We start from the raw sequence: 16,976 nt of genomic DNA, 5'->3' as shown, positions 1-16,976 counted from the left end.
CTTTCATAAAAAGAAGGATGAAGTCACAACTAGATGCAAGATTAGTCAGTTTTGTCTGCCCAGTTTTGAGAGCTACCTCTGGGAAAAGAAAGGGAGCTTTTCTATGGTGAGTAATCCCATTTTAACTGTATCATTTCTTTTATATGGTAAATGGGCAAAACCACAACAATCTGCTCAGGGTACTTTTGAAATGTCAGTTTTAAAGTCTGAGAAATTAAAATGGAGAAATTGAAAAGCTGGCTGCTATATATGAAACAGGAAAGAAACAACTAACAGAGAATATGGGAAAAGAAATAACCAAGAGAAAAGATGGCCATGTAGCTGAATACAGAATAAAGTGTATTACTCTTAAAAATAGCTCCTCTATAGCACATTCTGTTTTTGTTTATTGTTTGTTTATTCACTCATCTAGACCTTCACTTACACAAAAACATATGTATTTAGCATCTAACAATGCTTTGTGCTTGGTGTAGGGGTTATAGGGATGACATCATTATCTTAGGTAAACAAGTGGATGATACGTTTGCAATAGATGGGATAATCATTCCAGCAAAGTTGTGAGAGCCAGTGGTATAATGTAATCATTCCCATTATTCATTATCTCTGTGCTTTCTCTTAGAATCCTGATTTGGATAAAATAGACTTGAAGCTCTTAGTTTTTACTATTAAATTCATTTTTATAATTTCACTGTCTCTTCTAAGGAAGCTTCTACATTATTGCATTCTCTCCTTTCTTGGTTTCTTAAACTCATTACCTTCCCTGGTTGTTTCTTTACCCTTAGTGGGGAAGTTTATTGAGTAACCTAGTTGTGCAAAATTTGGTAGATAATAAAAATGTTTGAGGTTTAAGTAGATGTTAGTAAAGCACCTGGTTTACGCTGAGAGAAAATATTTGGCAAGAGACTAGGGGGCAAGTTCATAATGTCAATGGGAATTTATGTTTTCTTATCAAAAGTGGAGACAAGTCCAGTGATACTAAGATTTGAAGTTGAAATTACAAGTTGAGCTGTGAAATACATTTCAACAGCATTGCAATAGATTGATATTACAGTCTTGTTGGTTTGGTTCTTTCCTGAACAAAAAATAAAAATGTTTTACATGTGCTTGGCAATTGAAGGTTGTAAATTAGAGTAAGGTACAAATGATAATGAAAGTGGTACACTGGTAGTTGAGAAAATATTTCTAAATTGTTAACATGACAGAACATTATATTTTATTTCTCTATACCTGTATGTGAAGGGTATACTAAACAGAAGAGTTCATGAGGTATAATAACTAGTTAATCCAAACTTGTTATACGTGTGGCATATTTTGAGGTAATACCATTGTCCTTTTCGTCAAGGTATTATGTCAGAACTGATGAATCTACATTTTTCCTGACTCTTACTATTTCTATAATAATATTTTTAGAACAAGAATTCCAAGTAAATTGTTTTACCTGGCTTTTGAATTAATTCTTATTTTCAGAATGCCAAGAAATACTCTCTTCTTCAGGAGTGAACCCAAGACTACCAAAAATAAATTTCATTTGTTTCTCAGCCTGTATTTCAGATACTCAGACCCACTGAGTGCATAACTATGACTGTTAGAAGTAACATCTAATTGTTATGTATTAATGCTAACTTCCTTTCTCTGATCAAATTCCAGGCTGTCAAGATATCGCAGATGAGTTCAGAGCACAGGAGATTGATGGACAGGCCCTTCTTTTGCTAAAAGAAGACCATCTTATGAGTGCAATGAATATCAAACTAGGCCCGGCCCTAAAGATCTGTGCACGCATCAATTCTCTGAAGGAATCTTAACAGGATCATGAGGCTGTGAGAAAACAGCAGTTTTACTCTTCTTAAACAGACTTGTAAGGTAAAGGCTCAAGTTGGCCTAGAATATTATCATATATTGTGGTGGATAGCCAAGCACATTGGGATCTCCACATCAAAAGCTGACATTTCTTCTACAGATATAATTCATCATACATTTTCATAATTAGCCAACATTGGTAAAATTAATTTTACAGGTTACATGCAACAATGAAAGACTTGATATAGAGGGCCATGATATTTTTCAAAGAAACGTGTTATACTAGATAATTTTTTAAAGGTGATGTTTATCGTTAATATAAAGAATCCTTTTAAAAGTAATTTAATGATTTACATTTCTCCTCTTTTGATTCGGTTTTCTTACACATTTTTCTACCCTGTAAGTTTTCTATAGGTTGCCATGAGAGAGATAATTTAGGAGTAATTTAGGAATAGTTTAGAAGTCCAGTGACTGGAATTGTATGCAATGAGATATCAGTGTGCATTTTAAAAAACCTGTCTGTCAGACAATTGCTTTGTCTATAAAAAAGGATTGCATTCTAGCATGAGTAATACTGATCTGGAAGTCAGAAGTTTGGTTTCTATTCCAAACTTGCCCAAGAATTTGGTGCGGCTGAGAAAGTTAGTTTTCCTTTTAGTTTTTGTATATTTAGAGCAGTGGTTCTCAACAGAGGTCAGTTTTGCTCCCCAGGGGACATTTGACAATGTCTAGGGACATTTGGTTGTCATGGCTTGCAGGGGCTGGGTAGGATTGTTGGCATGTAGACCAAGGAGGACAGGGATGTTCCTAAATATCCCACAGTGCACAGGACAGTCCTACAAAACAAAGATAGATCTGGTCCAAAATATCGAGTACTGTCAAGGTTTGGAAACCCTGACATAGGAGTGATAAAGGTAGCTCTTTTTTACCCAAAGGGATATCTTGAAAAGATGGGACATAATAAGGAATACATGATACAGTGGAAATAGTTCAGACAGCATTAATGTTCTGCCAAAGTATTTTTCCCAGTTTTATGCATACTAGAGAAAAGAAAACTCCAAACTGACCTGTAAAATAAGGGATAGCATACAAATAATTTTACTCTCAGAAAGTACAGATTCATATTAATTATCTTTCATATCTGCTCCTCTGCACTGATGAAGGCATAATGTGATTATACCTTATGAACCAGTGCATAGCCTTTGCTGGCATGACAGTAGTTTGTGGTGGGTATGTGGTTGGTCTTTAGACTTTATTCTAACCTTGAACATGCTGGGTCTAGCTAGAATGCACATTCCTTTTTCCTTGACTAAACCCTCGCATGCTTCCTACGAAGTACCCACCAAATAATATCTCTTGGATTATCAGATTTAATTTTATATGTACATGTTTTAGGGAAAAAAAGTTCAAAGGAGAATTTTTCACTCAACAGTTAGTGTCCTATCAGAATTATGACATTAAAATAAAATTGTTATGGGAGCCCTGAGAGCCTTATAGTCCTGGACATAAAAAATTTGTTTTAACCTTGTTTTTTTATATCTTTATCACACGATGGAAATGTTTTAAAATAGAGGGATCATATACAGATATTTGGCAGAAGTTCAGTAAGTGGGGAAGAGTCCATGGGTTTCAGTCATTGTCACTGCTCTTTTCAAAAAGATTGTGTTGAGCTAGTAGAGGACTAAAGATGTCATTAAGGACATCACAGATATTTATCTTTTGGCTTTGTGTACATTAGAGAATGTTGATTATTTTTATACAAAAATACAGCGGGTAATTTTTTTAATCTTTAGATGCCTCTTGTTTGAATGTATGCTTTGTGGGATTCTTTCGTGTAGTAATGTTTTAAAAAAAGATGTTTACTGATAGTTATGTGTAGGATTAGAATGTGTAATATAGTGTAAGGCTCATGTTCCAGACCTACAATAGCTTGTAGTCTACGTTACATATTTCTTTCTATCATGTTTTTAATTATTGGATTAAAGTTTCAAGGAAAGGTAGGTACTCTACAGTCAATGTTCACTTATTAGCAGTTAATCGTTATGACAGAGTTGTCATGTGCTTGACTTTTCCCCCTCATCTTTAAGTTTCAGAACACAAGTATAGGTCAAGTGTTAGTAGGAGGTGGCCCACTGTAGGGGGGGCAGGGAGGGCACAAAGGAAAATCTTCCCTGGAATTAAAACTTTATCATAGATAATCCATAAAAAATTGATTATTTGGGGATAGACTCCCCTAGCAATAGTGATTACTTCCCATAACTATATGATAAGATAGCCTTTAAGGTATTAAATTTGAGTTTTGTATAGGTTCTCCTTTTATTTTCTTCCTTTTCTAATACCAGTCATTATGTACTAACTGAAAGCCCCTGTGCCTAGCACTGTGTTAAATATCCCAGCAAGCTTCTAAGAAGGGGGGTTTCCACTTGAGAGCACCTTATAATCTTAAATCTTGTAATAATCTCAAGACTAGTCCAGATCTTCTCTTGGTGGCACTCAAAACATACCTAGAAAATATACTTGCTTTTTTCAAGTGAGCTGTTTTATTCATTTGCTCAACTGGTAGTTTTCCCTGTTGATGCAGCTCTGCAGCTCTTTCTTTCTAGAGGATTTAACCATCTTAAAACCAGCGCTTCAGTTACATATGATGGATATGGACGATAACACTGGGCGGCCACCTCCCTCCTAAGTTCTGAGCACAGTTCTGGTATGATGTAGGTGGGGAGAGTTATTTTCTCTTTCCTTCACACTACTGATTGTTTTTAGGATTTTCATTGAGGAGAGGGAATGACAAAAAAGGGACATGGGAGGTTCTTCCTACTTTTGCTACCTAAGTTTGCATTTTCCGACTTCTTTAAACTGATGCACTCTTTTCCCATTGAGGGAAACAAAACCTACACTTTTCAAATTTTATTTGCTTTAAGCCATGTGTTCCTAAGAAAATAAACTGAGAGCTGTTTGTAAACGTTTTTACATGACATGGATTTTCATCAAGCCTTGTGTAGGCACGTGTCTGACAAGCTGTGCAGCTTTGATATAGTCACTGTCATATGAGGCAGAGTGCTGTTCCCAAACCCATCACTTTTTAAGTGACACATAACTCTCTCCAGAACGATACTTTTAATTTGCTGTGGCATCACTAAACAGCCATTTTTCTTGGTCTCAGCTTAAGGGCTGTCAGGGAGGAGTAGAGAAGGTGGAATGGGGCGGGGAAGACATGTTGGTGAAGAAGCTGGAGAATGGGACAGCTGGAGGGGCAGACAGGAGACCTGCCACTTTGCTTATCCCACTTCAACACTGAGCAAATTTCTGCACTTTTGAAGTTAATATTCATAATTTACCTAGTTTAAAATAGAAACAATTTTTATAGGTAGCCCATTATTTGTTTTTGTTTCCTAATGTGTTGAAACACTTACTTAGAAATGTATGAAGTAGGTATTGTTGTGCCCATGCCTTTGAATAATTTTTGACCTAGCTAATCTTCATATATCTAGTGTGAAATTCCAGTCAGACATTTATTCAAATACCAGTCTGAGACTGTAATCATATGTCACAGTGTCCCATATCACAGACTTGTTTAATTAAATGTTATAAAGTCCTGTTACTTGCTTTTGCAAGGTTCTGGTACCATCATGGCAGAAGTAGGGCAGGAAGGCAATATATAGATTGTATAATCTTAGGTTGTGTTTACGTTGTGTGCAAACAGTTTTAGAAAGAATAAACTATTTTAAGTGTATGTGCATGATGCTGTCCTCACAGCCATACTGAGTAGATGAAATCCCTGATTGGATACACTGTTAAAAAGTTTTAAAGACAATTTGAACTAGAACCATCTGATAATATTTTGTGGTTTGAAGATCTCACCCTTTAATGGCAGAACACATGCTGTCTGTGTGCAGCTGGCACTGAGCATTAACCTGACAGCTTCAAAGGGCCTCACTTACTGCCTTCCTCCCTAAAGCCTGTTGTAGTCCTTAGAGAACTGTGTGAAAACTTCTCAGACACCTCTGCCTGAAACTTTAGAGAGGATTTTGTACTGGGGTTAATTTTAGGAAGGCAGTTGGGGCAGGACTTTCAAATACTTAAGTCCTATTTCAGTGAAACCTTTGAGCAGCAGAAACTGGCCCATTTGTGCAGTGTTCAGTCTGTTTCCTGTGCACCATGTATGTAGCTGGGCCATGAGGGAGATTTTTCAGGGGGAAGGATAGGGAAGTGGAAGAAGAGACAAACAGGAGGAAAAGTATTCCAAACCCAAGAGGATAGTACAGTTAATGGAGTGAGGTTGTGTAGTATTGGTAAGACCTTCAGTAGTTCAAAATGATAAATTGTAATGGTTGGATCCCAGTTAACAGCAATAAGATTCACTTACAGTATGTAATCATACTCATTCTGTCATTCTCTATCAAGTGATCTTACCCCTAAGAGCATATTCATAGTTCCAATAATACATGTTAGTGATTTTTTTTACTTCAAAAAAAGCTGACAGCTATTGTATTTGGAGAATATTTGTCAAAAACTCAAATGTTAATAGTTATAATTGAGTTATTGGAATTCTAGAGGAGAGTATCCATTTTCAGATACTGTAGTTGAACCAACCTTGTAGATTGTTAATAAAGGCATTTTAAGATAGTATTTTGTTAGGTTGAATTGGATGACTAAAGAGCTCTACTAGCTTTCTCTTTATTAGTATGGATTTCAACAGAAGCCTACCTCTATTTCTTTGATGCACAGTAGTGTGGATCATGAAATGAACTGTTTAATTCACATTCATCAATATTGGTATTTTATGAGTCTATTTAAGAGCATTTGACTTTATCTTACAGATTGTGATTCAATTTAGATAAGCACAAATACAGTATTAGAAAAATAAATATGCAATCTTACTAAAGTTTAATTTCAACCTATTATAAGCTGTACATCTTTAAAAAATTCTTTGGGAAGATAATCCTTTTTTGTTAGTTGACAATATGTACCACTATATAGTTTCCTTCATAGCAGCAATACAAGCCATTTCTTCAATTAAAAAAAAAAAAAGGTTGAAAATTATATTATCTTCTTTGGAAAAAGTTTCCTAAATTTCTAAGAATTTAAAATTTTACATGTTATTTTTTAGAGCTTATTTAATCTATTTTAAAATAATACTAAAAGAAAGCTTTTTTTGGAAGTTGTAAAGCACTAATACAAATTAGCATTTTTCCAGAGCACAGTGTTTGGCTTTTTCTGAACTTTCACTTGAGCTCACAAGACATTAAGAGGGAGTAGCCACCTCCTCCTCAGATCTGAGGCCCAGCTTCGCTAATGAAAACCCTGTTCTACTCGAACCCATGAACACACACCTCTTAAGTGCCATGTTTATGGGACGTTTTGGGAAAGGTTTTCTATGAATGTTTAATTTTTTTCTTTTTTTATAGCTTGTGAACATTTAATTTTATTTAAAGATGACAATTTAATCTCAGACGTTAAAGAGGGTACATCAGAGAAGTATTTGTTCCCACTGCTTTTGAAAAGTATAATTACTCTCAGTGATATTGATGGCTTCAGTATGAATCCATAAAGAAAACCTGTACAAAGGTTTTAAAATGTATTGTTGAAAATAAGTCTAGTGATGATTTTAATCAGCAAAAAGAACTTAATATAAATTTAAAATACTGTTATGCTAACATGGCATAGTTTTAAATATAAGCATAATTTAGTAAGTCCTTTTAGACCAACTATTTAAACTGATTCCAGTAATCTTCTTAAGGATTGATAGTAGCCATCATTTATTGGCTTAAAAGTTATGCTGTAGGGAATATTATCAGTGTTAAATCCTAATTAACGGAGGTGAAGAAGTTAGTGTTCATAAGATAGTGTGGGGCTGGTAGTGAAATAAACATCAGTTTGTTTTAGAAAGAAGGAACTTTTTTTTAGTCTTGCCTCAAGCAAACCAGAAGTGTCCACTGCTTAAAATCTTTGTTTAGAATGTGTTGTTAGAGTCTGAATTCTTTTTGTTTTAGATAGCACTAAATAGTCTACTTTCAGTAGTAAATAGATGAACATAATCATTAAATTAACATGATGAATGAAGATAAAATGCTGGCTGGGGGCCTGGGAGTCTTACTTGCAGTTGGCAACAGCAGCATGTGACACCTTCATCCTCTCCTTAGCCTTTCATCTGTTTTGTCTTCTGAATATACAGTATGGAGCCTCTACTATTCAAAAGGCTGATTTTGGTTTAAATCATCTTTCAGGTACCTCCCAACTCTAAAACTATGATTCTAGGCCACATAATGGGGTATTTTTAAAGTTGCTCCTACTTAATTCTCTTTCCCTTTTTAATGGTTCATTTCATACTGAGAGCTCTTGCCAAAAGAGAATTGTTAAGCATCCATTTCCTGGGTCACCTGTAGGCTTGGTTCTCTTACAGATTTAAGTGAGAAGAAAAATTGTATAGACAAGCAAATGAGGGCATTTTTCTAAATGCTTCCTGGTAGTTAACCACTGAACACATGAACACATCTGAACATTCTCATTAATGCATTTATCCATTCATTTAGCAAACTCTTTGAACACTTACGTGCAACGTGTGGTATACATGACTTAAGGAGCCTCGTAATAAGTAAACAGAACCTTTGCAAGCAAAATTTCAACTGTGGCTTTAAACAAACATGGACATTATTATTATTTACTCTATTGAATGTAAACTTGGAACTGAGAGGGGAATTTTTTATGCACTGGGTAAATAAACTATTAAGCTAGATGACATCTAAGGGGTCTGAGTGAATCACAGTCCTGTTCCTAAAACACATTTCACATACTAATCATAGTCAAATACCTGAGGAGGTTACAAAATCTAGGGTACCTACCTAATAAGGATTTACATTTTGATACTGTTGTGATAGCCCGTATTTCTCAGAATTATTTTGACACTTGAATCTATTCCAAGGTGTTGCTATACAGGGTGTGTGACAGAAGGGTATACATTCAGAAGCTGGTGCTGACTTACTGTACATTTTTAACTACAAAAGCTTTACACCCAGTATTGACAGTGAAGTAAGTTTCTAAAACTGAAAAGTCTCAATCAAAGGAGATCGCTGAACAGGTTTGTTTTTTAATTCTCTTTTGTTTTTAAAGCAAAAAAATTACACAAAACTTACTGTTACTACAAATAGCGACTTTTTAAGAAAGCACACATGTATTACCACAGTAAAAGGGTTTCCTTTAAAAAATGCAGAACTGGTAAACATAAAACCTTTCCATGCTTGAATTGACAACTGTTTGGGGAATATACATTGAATGGCATTGATTAATGGAGTAAAGTTTCCTTACCACTTGGGGATTCTATGAAATTATGTTCTATTTCCTGTTGACCCAGCGATACAGATTAACATCACTTGATGCTAACTTCTCCATAAAGATACAAAATGAAAATATCTTTTTTTCCCTTCACCTCTTCAAATTAAAAATACCTAATATTAAAAATCTTTTATGCACCACAGTCGCAGGTTTTTAGGCAGGAAAATGTCCAAATACATGTTAGAATCTAAAACTGACTGAAAATAGGACACAGACATTTTAAAAAACTTTTAAGTTACTTTTAAAATGTTTTGATATACCTAATTTTTCAAATATTTTATGCTGTTAAAATATCTATTGCATATTTTTGTATACGTATTTTTAAATTTTAAAAAGTTAAGGAAGTGTGCTGAGATGGTGTAATTTTAGATGTCCAGTTGCCAGGACATTCAACTAGATTCCCAATCACCTCATTCAAAAGCTTGGTCTTGTTTTTTCCATAGGGGAAAAAAAAAGTCAAAGCGAGTTTTAAAACCATCCTCAGAGTAAAGAGTGAGCTGTGGTGAAGGCTGGAGTTGTAGACACAGGGTGCAGGAGAGGTACTGATGAGAGAGGTGGGCATTTCCAGCCTTTGCTAAATTACTGCTTTTGCTTGTTAAAAAGAAATGTTACTCTGTTGATCTAACAAAGGCAAATTGTAATTTTTTTTTTTGATGCTTCAAACACATGTTCACTGATTTTTTTTTTTCATGTTAACGGATTTTTTTTTTTTTTGTTAACGGATTTTTAAATTCCTTTTGGTTCCTCCCATTGTCCTAAAATAGGACTTTCATATTACTAAAACCTCAGAAGCTCATCTACCCAGGTTGAACAAAAGCATCACCAAGGGGAAAGGAAACCTTTTTTACTTTTACAGAAAAAAAAAAGTTAAGATTATATATAGATGTATTCTTTCCATTGGATATTGTATTAGAGTCCTCCTTACAGGAAATGAAATAGTTTTAGCACTCTTAGCATTAGCATTCCTAGATTGGTGTCTATAGCTACAGTTTTAAAATGTATAACCTGAAAATGAAGTTAATTTTGCATTTTAAGAGCACACCATGATCTATGTAAAAAGACTGTCCATTTGGTGTATTTTTTTAAAGGAGAAAGCACTTTCATATTAACAAGTAGCATGTGTATGAATTTTAGATTTTCATATTTGTTGTGTCTATTCAGTGAAGTAAAATTGAGCATTCAAATGTTTGTTGATGGCAACATTAACTGTTAAATTAAAGCACCTTATACTCTGCTGCTTAAACTTGCTTGTAATTGCACCTTTGTTACCTGCACATTTTCACATAGAATATTGTTAACATTGCCTCATGTGGGTCTGGATGGAAGGTTAGTGGGCCTACAGGATCATTTATTTATATTGTTTATATTACAATAATATATTGTAGACCAGTTGTAAGTTCATTTCTTTACAAATAAAAGCCTCTTCCATTTGGCTGGTCTATTGAATAATTTTTTTCTTTAAGCTTGTGAGGGCTTTGATATAGTTATAAATTTGCCTATTTAAAATCTGCAGAGTGTAAATCTTTACTAATTAAGTACAATATATTTTAAAGTGTCCCAGTCCTATGTATTGGCGAGTTTAGAAAGTGGTGCAGTCAGAGAAGTGGCAGGGACCAAGTTTAGAAACTGTGACCTATTAGACAGTATCTGTGTCGTTTGACAAAATGACTTCAGATAATTCTGCCATTTAAATGCTTTGCTCCAGCAGTTCTCACCTGAGGGCCGGGTGGCTCTGCCCAGCAGGGGAGGTTTGGCAGTGTCTGGAGATACTCCGGATCGGCGTGTCTTGGGCAGAGGAAAGGCATGCTGCCGACACCCTCCAGGGCACAGGACAGCCTCCCACAACAAAGAATCATCCAACCCAAAATGTGAATAGTGCTGAGGATAAGAAACCCTCCTTTTACAGTGTGTGATACATTGTCAGTGTCGTTATGATTTGACATGCAAGTATGTGACATATAAGTTATAAATGAACATGAATCTGGTATGTTGTGGAAAGAGGCCTAGTCACTACTCCCAGTTCTGTAAGGTGAGCAATTAAAACTTTTCTTCCAGGAGTATCTGCATTAAGAACAGAGAGATATTTTTGAAAATTACCTAAATTTAAATTGAGCTAATCTTCCCTTTATGTTAAACGAATATAATTTTAAGAAAATGATCGTGATTTTCGTGCTCTGAGTTTAATAAAAGTGTTTATTTACATTTGTTATATTATTGGCAGAGAATCTCAGATTTACATAACAGTTTTGCATCCAGTCGTTTTTTGGGTTACATGAAATCAGTATGGCCAAATATTAACTTCTTTCACTTTTCTATTAAATTAATATTGGTAACACACAGTGTTCCTGAACAGGTATACAAATTTTTCTTGGAATTTTTTTTTAATACAGTAGTCCCCAAAAGACACATTCTGAAATGGTATGAAAGTTGGGGCCGGGGAGGAGAGCTTCAGGTCCAGTTCAATCTTTGTATGTCCTGAGTCTTCATTCTTTCCCGTTTGTGAAATTATGATTCTTACTGTAGTTGTCAGTTTAATTAATTTTAACATGGCAACATTAACAAATTATTATTGATATAGGCTTTTCAGTTTGCTCAAGATTCTGAATTGTAAGTGGAATGAAGCAGCATTTCCAGTTGACGAATGGATCCACAGGTAATGCGAAGTCTCTTAAATTAAGCTTGTGACAATTAAACCAATAAACTGTAGCAATGAGAAAACTATTGACAAAGTACAACCACGGAATGTTCATCTCAATATATGCTGGAATCTGGACTTTAAGTAAAAGGATAATTACTTGAAGTAGTACAAATGGTAACCAAGTGCCGAGAAAACAGATAATGAACTTGGGCAAGAGTGTTTTTTTAGAGCTCAGAGTATAACTAGGATGGGATGAAAAGGGAAAATATAGGATAGTCTCATTCATATAGGAGGTCATCCTAACAGCCTGTACCAAGGCAATAACTTCTGCCCGAGAGGTTAGAAACGCCATAAATAAAACTGTCACCATGGAAAATGACAGCCAGTAACTCTGAATGCTAATGTAGAAAGGACACTGATAAGAATAAACATTCTGTGCCTTCAGGCTTTGGTAGATAGCTGGATCTCCCAAAACATAAGCAAGGACTGAAACCCAAATTAAAATTACTGTCAAGAAATAAAATAATTTTTGACACTTAAACCCAAGTTTTGTGGTTTTAGAGAAGTTCAGGTAATAATCTATACAAGCTATCAGGAAAACTGGATAATGCAGAAAGCCGTAAGTGAAAGAAATAATTTGAGTAAATAGGCAGATGTGGTATTTAGTAAACCTAATGCCTAACAGTACAAAATCCCTGAAATAGGATATAATGGAAATGTTTACTAAAAGTAAAAGATCGATGAATGCTAGTGAAATGCAAAAATATTCCATAAAGTTTTGATAGGTGATTTTTCTTCTCATTCCTAGTGTGAGGATATTCAGTAGTATTTTCCCAAGTATAATAAGAAACAGCAAACAGTTACCATCTAGAGGCTGATTTGCTTGATGTAACTGGTACTGAAAAGAGCAGTTCTCTGAAGAAAGAGCAGTCATGGTTTTAGCTGAATTGCAGAAGGTCTGCTGAAATACATAGGCTAAAACACCATTTCACTTTGTTTTCCATCCCTGTAAGGAAAGATGAAAAAGAAAACTTGATGTGATGTCTAATTTATAACTTTATTCTCAAAGAACTAATTTAATCCAGTCATCTCCCCATATAATTACAGATGACCCTTGAACAAGGAAAGGGTTAAGGGTGCTGATCCTCTGTACGGTCAAAAATCTGTAACTTTTGACTCCCCCAGAACTTCCCTACTAATAGCCTACTGTTGACCAGACGCCTTACTGATAAGTCAGTTAACACATATTTTGGATATGTGTTATATTACTTATTACTGTCTTACAGTAAAGCAAGCTAGAGAAAATATGAGGCAAATCATAGGGCAAATACATTTATAGTACCGTATTGTATTTATTGGAAAAATCTGCATATAAGTGGACCATTGTACCTCAAACCTGTGTTGTTCAAGGTTCAGCTATAAACATATAAATAGGAATTTATATTTTTCATAATACAGAATGTGATCAGAAGGAATTAATGTGTACCCTTCTGTCCTTTTTTTTTGAGACCCAGATGGTTGGGAACTCTCAGATCTCTAAGTAAAATGTTACATATAAATTACTACAACTTCTATAAAAATACAGGTTTTAATAACTTGTAGAGATAAGTACTTTTATCTACCAGAACCAAAACACAGGATTAAAATAGCAGCCTGAGAGTAATACTCCATAACAGTCACTGATGGCTGTTAACTCAGTTTCACTCTGACTCCAGACAATGAACATTACCCCACCCAGCTTTCTGTCAGTGAAATTTAGGAGAGCATTTTGCTGCAGGATCATCATCCTGAAACTCAAAAGAGTTAAAGCAGACAGTAAAGCTGAAGATACTGGCGACATAGGTAAAGGAAAGAAAGATTTCTCTTAGGCACATGATCTTTCAGATCTAGCACCTGGACAGACAAGGGAATCTGGGTAAGGAATAGAGGCAGACTATGGATACCAGAGAACATTAAGAAGTGCTAGGTAAAAAGCAAAGGAACAGGAGTTGAGGCTGGAGTGACTAAGGCATTTGGAGGTAGGAAAAAGAGAAGATGCTGAAAAAACAAGGCCAAAGGGGTAGGAAAGCAGAAAAGGATGGAAGGAGAGGTGCCTGGCTAGCTCAGTTGCTGGAGCATGTGACTCTTGATCTTAGGGTCGTGAGTTTGAGCCCCATGCTGGAGGTAGAGATTACTTAAGGAAAAAAAAAAATTTTTTTAAAAGGATGGAAGGAAATTCAAGAAATTTATCATTAGCATCACCTTAATTCCAAAACCAGACAAAGACCCCACCAAAAAGGAGAGTTACAGACCAATATCCCTGATGAACATGGATGCAAAAATTCTCAACAAGATACTAGCCAATAGGATCCAACAACACATTAAGAAAATTATTCACCATGACCAAGTAGGATTTATCCCCGGGACACAAGGCTGGTTCATCACTCGTGAAACAATCAATGTGATTCATCATATCAGCAAGAGAAAAACCAAGAACCATATGATCCTCTCATTAGATGCAGAGAAAGCATTTGACAAAATACAGCATCCATTCCTGATCAAAACTCTTCAGAGTGTAGGGATAGAGGGAACTTTCCTCGACATCTTAAAAGCCATCTACGAAAAGCCCACAGCAAATATCATTCTCAATGGGGAAGCACTGGGAGCCTTTCCCCTAAGATCAGGAACAAGACAGGGATGTCCACTCTCACCACTGCTATTCAACATAGTATTGGAAGTCCTAGCCTCAGCAATCAGACAACAAAAAGACATTAAAGGCATTCAAATTGGCAAAGAAGAAGTCAAACTCTCCCTCTTCACCGATGACATGATACTGTACATAGAAAACCCAAAAGCCTCCACCCCAAGATTGCTAGAACTCATACAGCAATTTGGTAGCGTGGCAGGATACAAAATCAATGCCCAGAAATCTGGCATTTCTATACACTAACAATGAGACTGAAGAAAGAGAAATTAAGGAGTCAATCCCATTTACAATTGCACCCAAAAGCATAAGATACCTAGGAATACACCTAACCAAAGAGGTAAAGGATCTCTACCCTAAAAACTATAGAACACTTCTGAAAGAAATTGAGGAAGACACAAAGAGATGGAAAAATATTCCATGCTCATGGGTTGGCAGAATTAATATTGTGAAAATGTCAATGTTACCCAGGGCAATCTACACGTTTAATGCAATCCCTATCAAAATACCATGGACTTTCTTCAGAGAGTTAGAACAAATTATTTTAAGATTTGTGTGGAATCAGAAAAGACCCCGAATAGCCAGGGGAATTTTAAAAAAGAAAACCATAGCTGGGGGCATCACAATGCCAGATTTCAGGTTGTACTACAAAGCTGTGGTCATCAAGACAGTGTGGTACTGGCACAAAAACAGACACATAGATCAATGGAACAGAAAAGAGAATCCAGAAGTGGACCCTGAACTTCATGGTCAACTAATATTCGATAAAGGAGGAAAGACTATCCACTGGAAGAAAGTCTCTTCAATAAATGGTGCTGGGAAAATTGGACATCCACATGCAGAAGAATGAAACTAGACCACTCTCTTGCACCATACACAAAGATAAACTCAAAATGGATGAAAGATCTAAATGTGAGACAAGATTCCATCAAAATCCTAGAGGAGAACACAGGCAAACACCCTTTTTGAACTCAGCCACAGTAACTTCTTGCAAGACACATCCACGAAGGCAAAAGAAAAAAAAGCAAAAATGAACTATTGGGACTTCATCAAGATGAGAAGCTTCTGCACAGCAAAGGATACAGTCAACAAAACTAAAAGACAACCTACAGAATGGGAGAAGATATTTGCAAATGACCTATCAGATAAAGGGCTAGTTTCCAAGATCTATAAAGAACTTATTAAACTCAACAGCAAAGAAACAAACAATCCAATCATGAAATGGGCAAAAGACATGAAGAGAAATCTCACAGAGAAAGACATAGACATAGACATGGCCAACACACACATGAGAAAATGCTCTTCATCACTGACCATCAGGGAAATACAAATCAAAACCACAATGAGATACCAACTCACACCAGTGAGAATGGGGAAAATTAACAAGGCAGGAAACCACAAATGTTGGAGAGGATGCGGAGAAAAGGGAACCCTCTTACACTGTTGGTGGGAATGTGAACTGGTGCAGCCACTCTGGAAAACTGTGTGGAGGTTCCTCAAAGAGTTAAAAATAGACCTGCCCTATGACCCAGCAATTGCACTCTTAGGGATTTACCCCAAAGATTCAGATGCAATGAAACGCCGGGACACCTGCACCCCGATGTTTCTAGCAGCCATGTCCACAATAGCCAAACTGTGGAAGGAACCTCGGTGTCCATCGAAAGATGAATGGATAAAGAAGATGTGGTCTATGTATACAGTGGAATATTCCTCAGCCATTAGAAACGACAAATACCCACCATTTGCTTCAACGTGGATGGAACTGGAGGGTATTATGCTGAGTGAAGTAAGTCAATCGGAGAAGGACAGTGTATGTTCTCATTCATTTGGGGAATATGAATAATAGTGAAAGGGAATATAAGGGAAGGGAGAAGAGATGTGTGGGAGATATCAGAAAGGGAGACAACATAAAGACTTCTAACTCTGGGAAACGAACTAGGGGTGGTGGAGGGGGAGGAGGGTGGGGGGTGGGGGTGAATGGGTGACGGGCACTGAGGGGGACACTTGACGGGATGAGCACTGGGTGTTATTCTGTATGTTGGTAAATTGAACACCAATAAAAATTAATTTCTTAAAAAAAAAGAAATTTATCATTAAACAACGTAACAAACCCCCTCACAAATGTCAACTATTGGAGATGGGCTAAAAATGACACATGGTACATCTTTTTTTTTTTCCTTTTCCAAATTTTTATTTAAATTCTAGTTGACATATAGTACATGGTACATCCTTATGATGTACTATTAGCTGTTAAAAGTGTTTCTCAGGATAGGAGGAAGACTTAGTTTTCACTTTGCCTCTTTTAAACTCGTTAAATGTTAAAGCCTTATGCATCAACATATCTAAGGGTGTACATCAGGTTATTAATACAGTGTTAGAGGACTCTGAGTTTCTCAAACTTTGAGGAATAAGTAAAGGAATATCACAGCTAAAAACTGAAAAAAACTGAATTTGCCTAAAACCAGATAGATAATTAAATAATTTCAAGGGAGTAGCTGAGGATATTGTCAGAGGGTAAAGAAAAAA

At 35.9% G+C, this 16,976-nt stretch overlaps 2 protein-coding genes across 4 annotated transcripts in view; one reads left to right on the top strand and one right to left on the bottom strand.

Annotated features, from left to right (window-relative positions):
* PHC3 (polyhomeotic homolog 3) overlaps nt 1-10,561 on the top strand; it is an 80,803-nt gene extending 70,242 nt beyond the window's left edge. For 2 of the 3 annotated variants that reach the window (XM_055307846.1, XM_055307845.1), the window contains one exon: nt 1,648-10,561. In XM_055307846.1, the coding sequence (XP_055163821.1) occupies nt 1,648-1,802 (155 nt within the window). In that variant the 3' untranslated portion in view covers nt 1,803-10,561. The remainder of the gene's footprint in view (nt 1-1,647) is intronic. The other variant, XR_008662132.1, reaches the window with a different exon arrangement.
* Nucleotides 10,562-11,304: 743 nt separating this feature from the next.
* The window catches only part of GPR160 (G protein-coupled receptor 160), a 50,129-nt gene continuing 44,457 nt past the window's right edge, over nt 11,305-16,976 (bottom strand). Inside the window, exon 3 of the mRNA XM_055307848.1 lies at nt 11,305-12,773. Within this exon, the coding sequence (XP_055163823.1) occupies nt 11,685-12,701 (1,017 nt within the window). The 5' untranslated portion in view covers nt 12,702-12,773 and the 3' untranslated portion in view covers nt 11,305-11,684. The remainder of the gene's footprint in view (nt 12,774-16,976) is intronic.

The sequence above is a fragment of the Nyctereutes procyonoides genome, unplaced genomic scaffold (genome assembly GCF_905146905.1).
Source record: "Nyctereutes procyonoides isolate TBG_1078 unplaced genomic scaffold, NYPRO_anot_genome, whole genome shotgun sequence".
Classification (NCBI taxonomy): domain Eukaryota; kingdom Metazoa; phylum Chordata; class Mammalia; order Carnivora; family Canidae; genus Nyctereutes; species Nyctereutes procyonoides.
The sequence above is the reverse complement of the archived record's forward strand: the minus strand, read 5'-3'. Positions and strand labels throughout refer to the sequence as shown.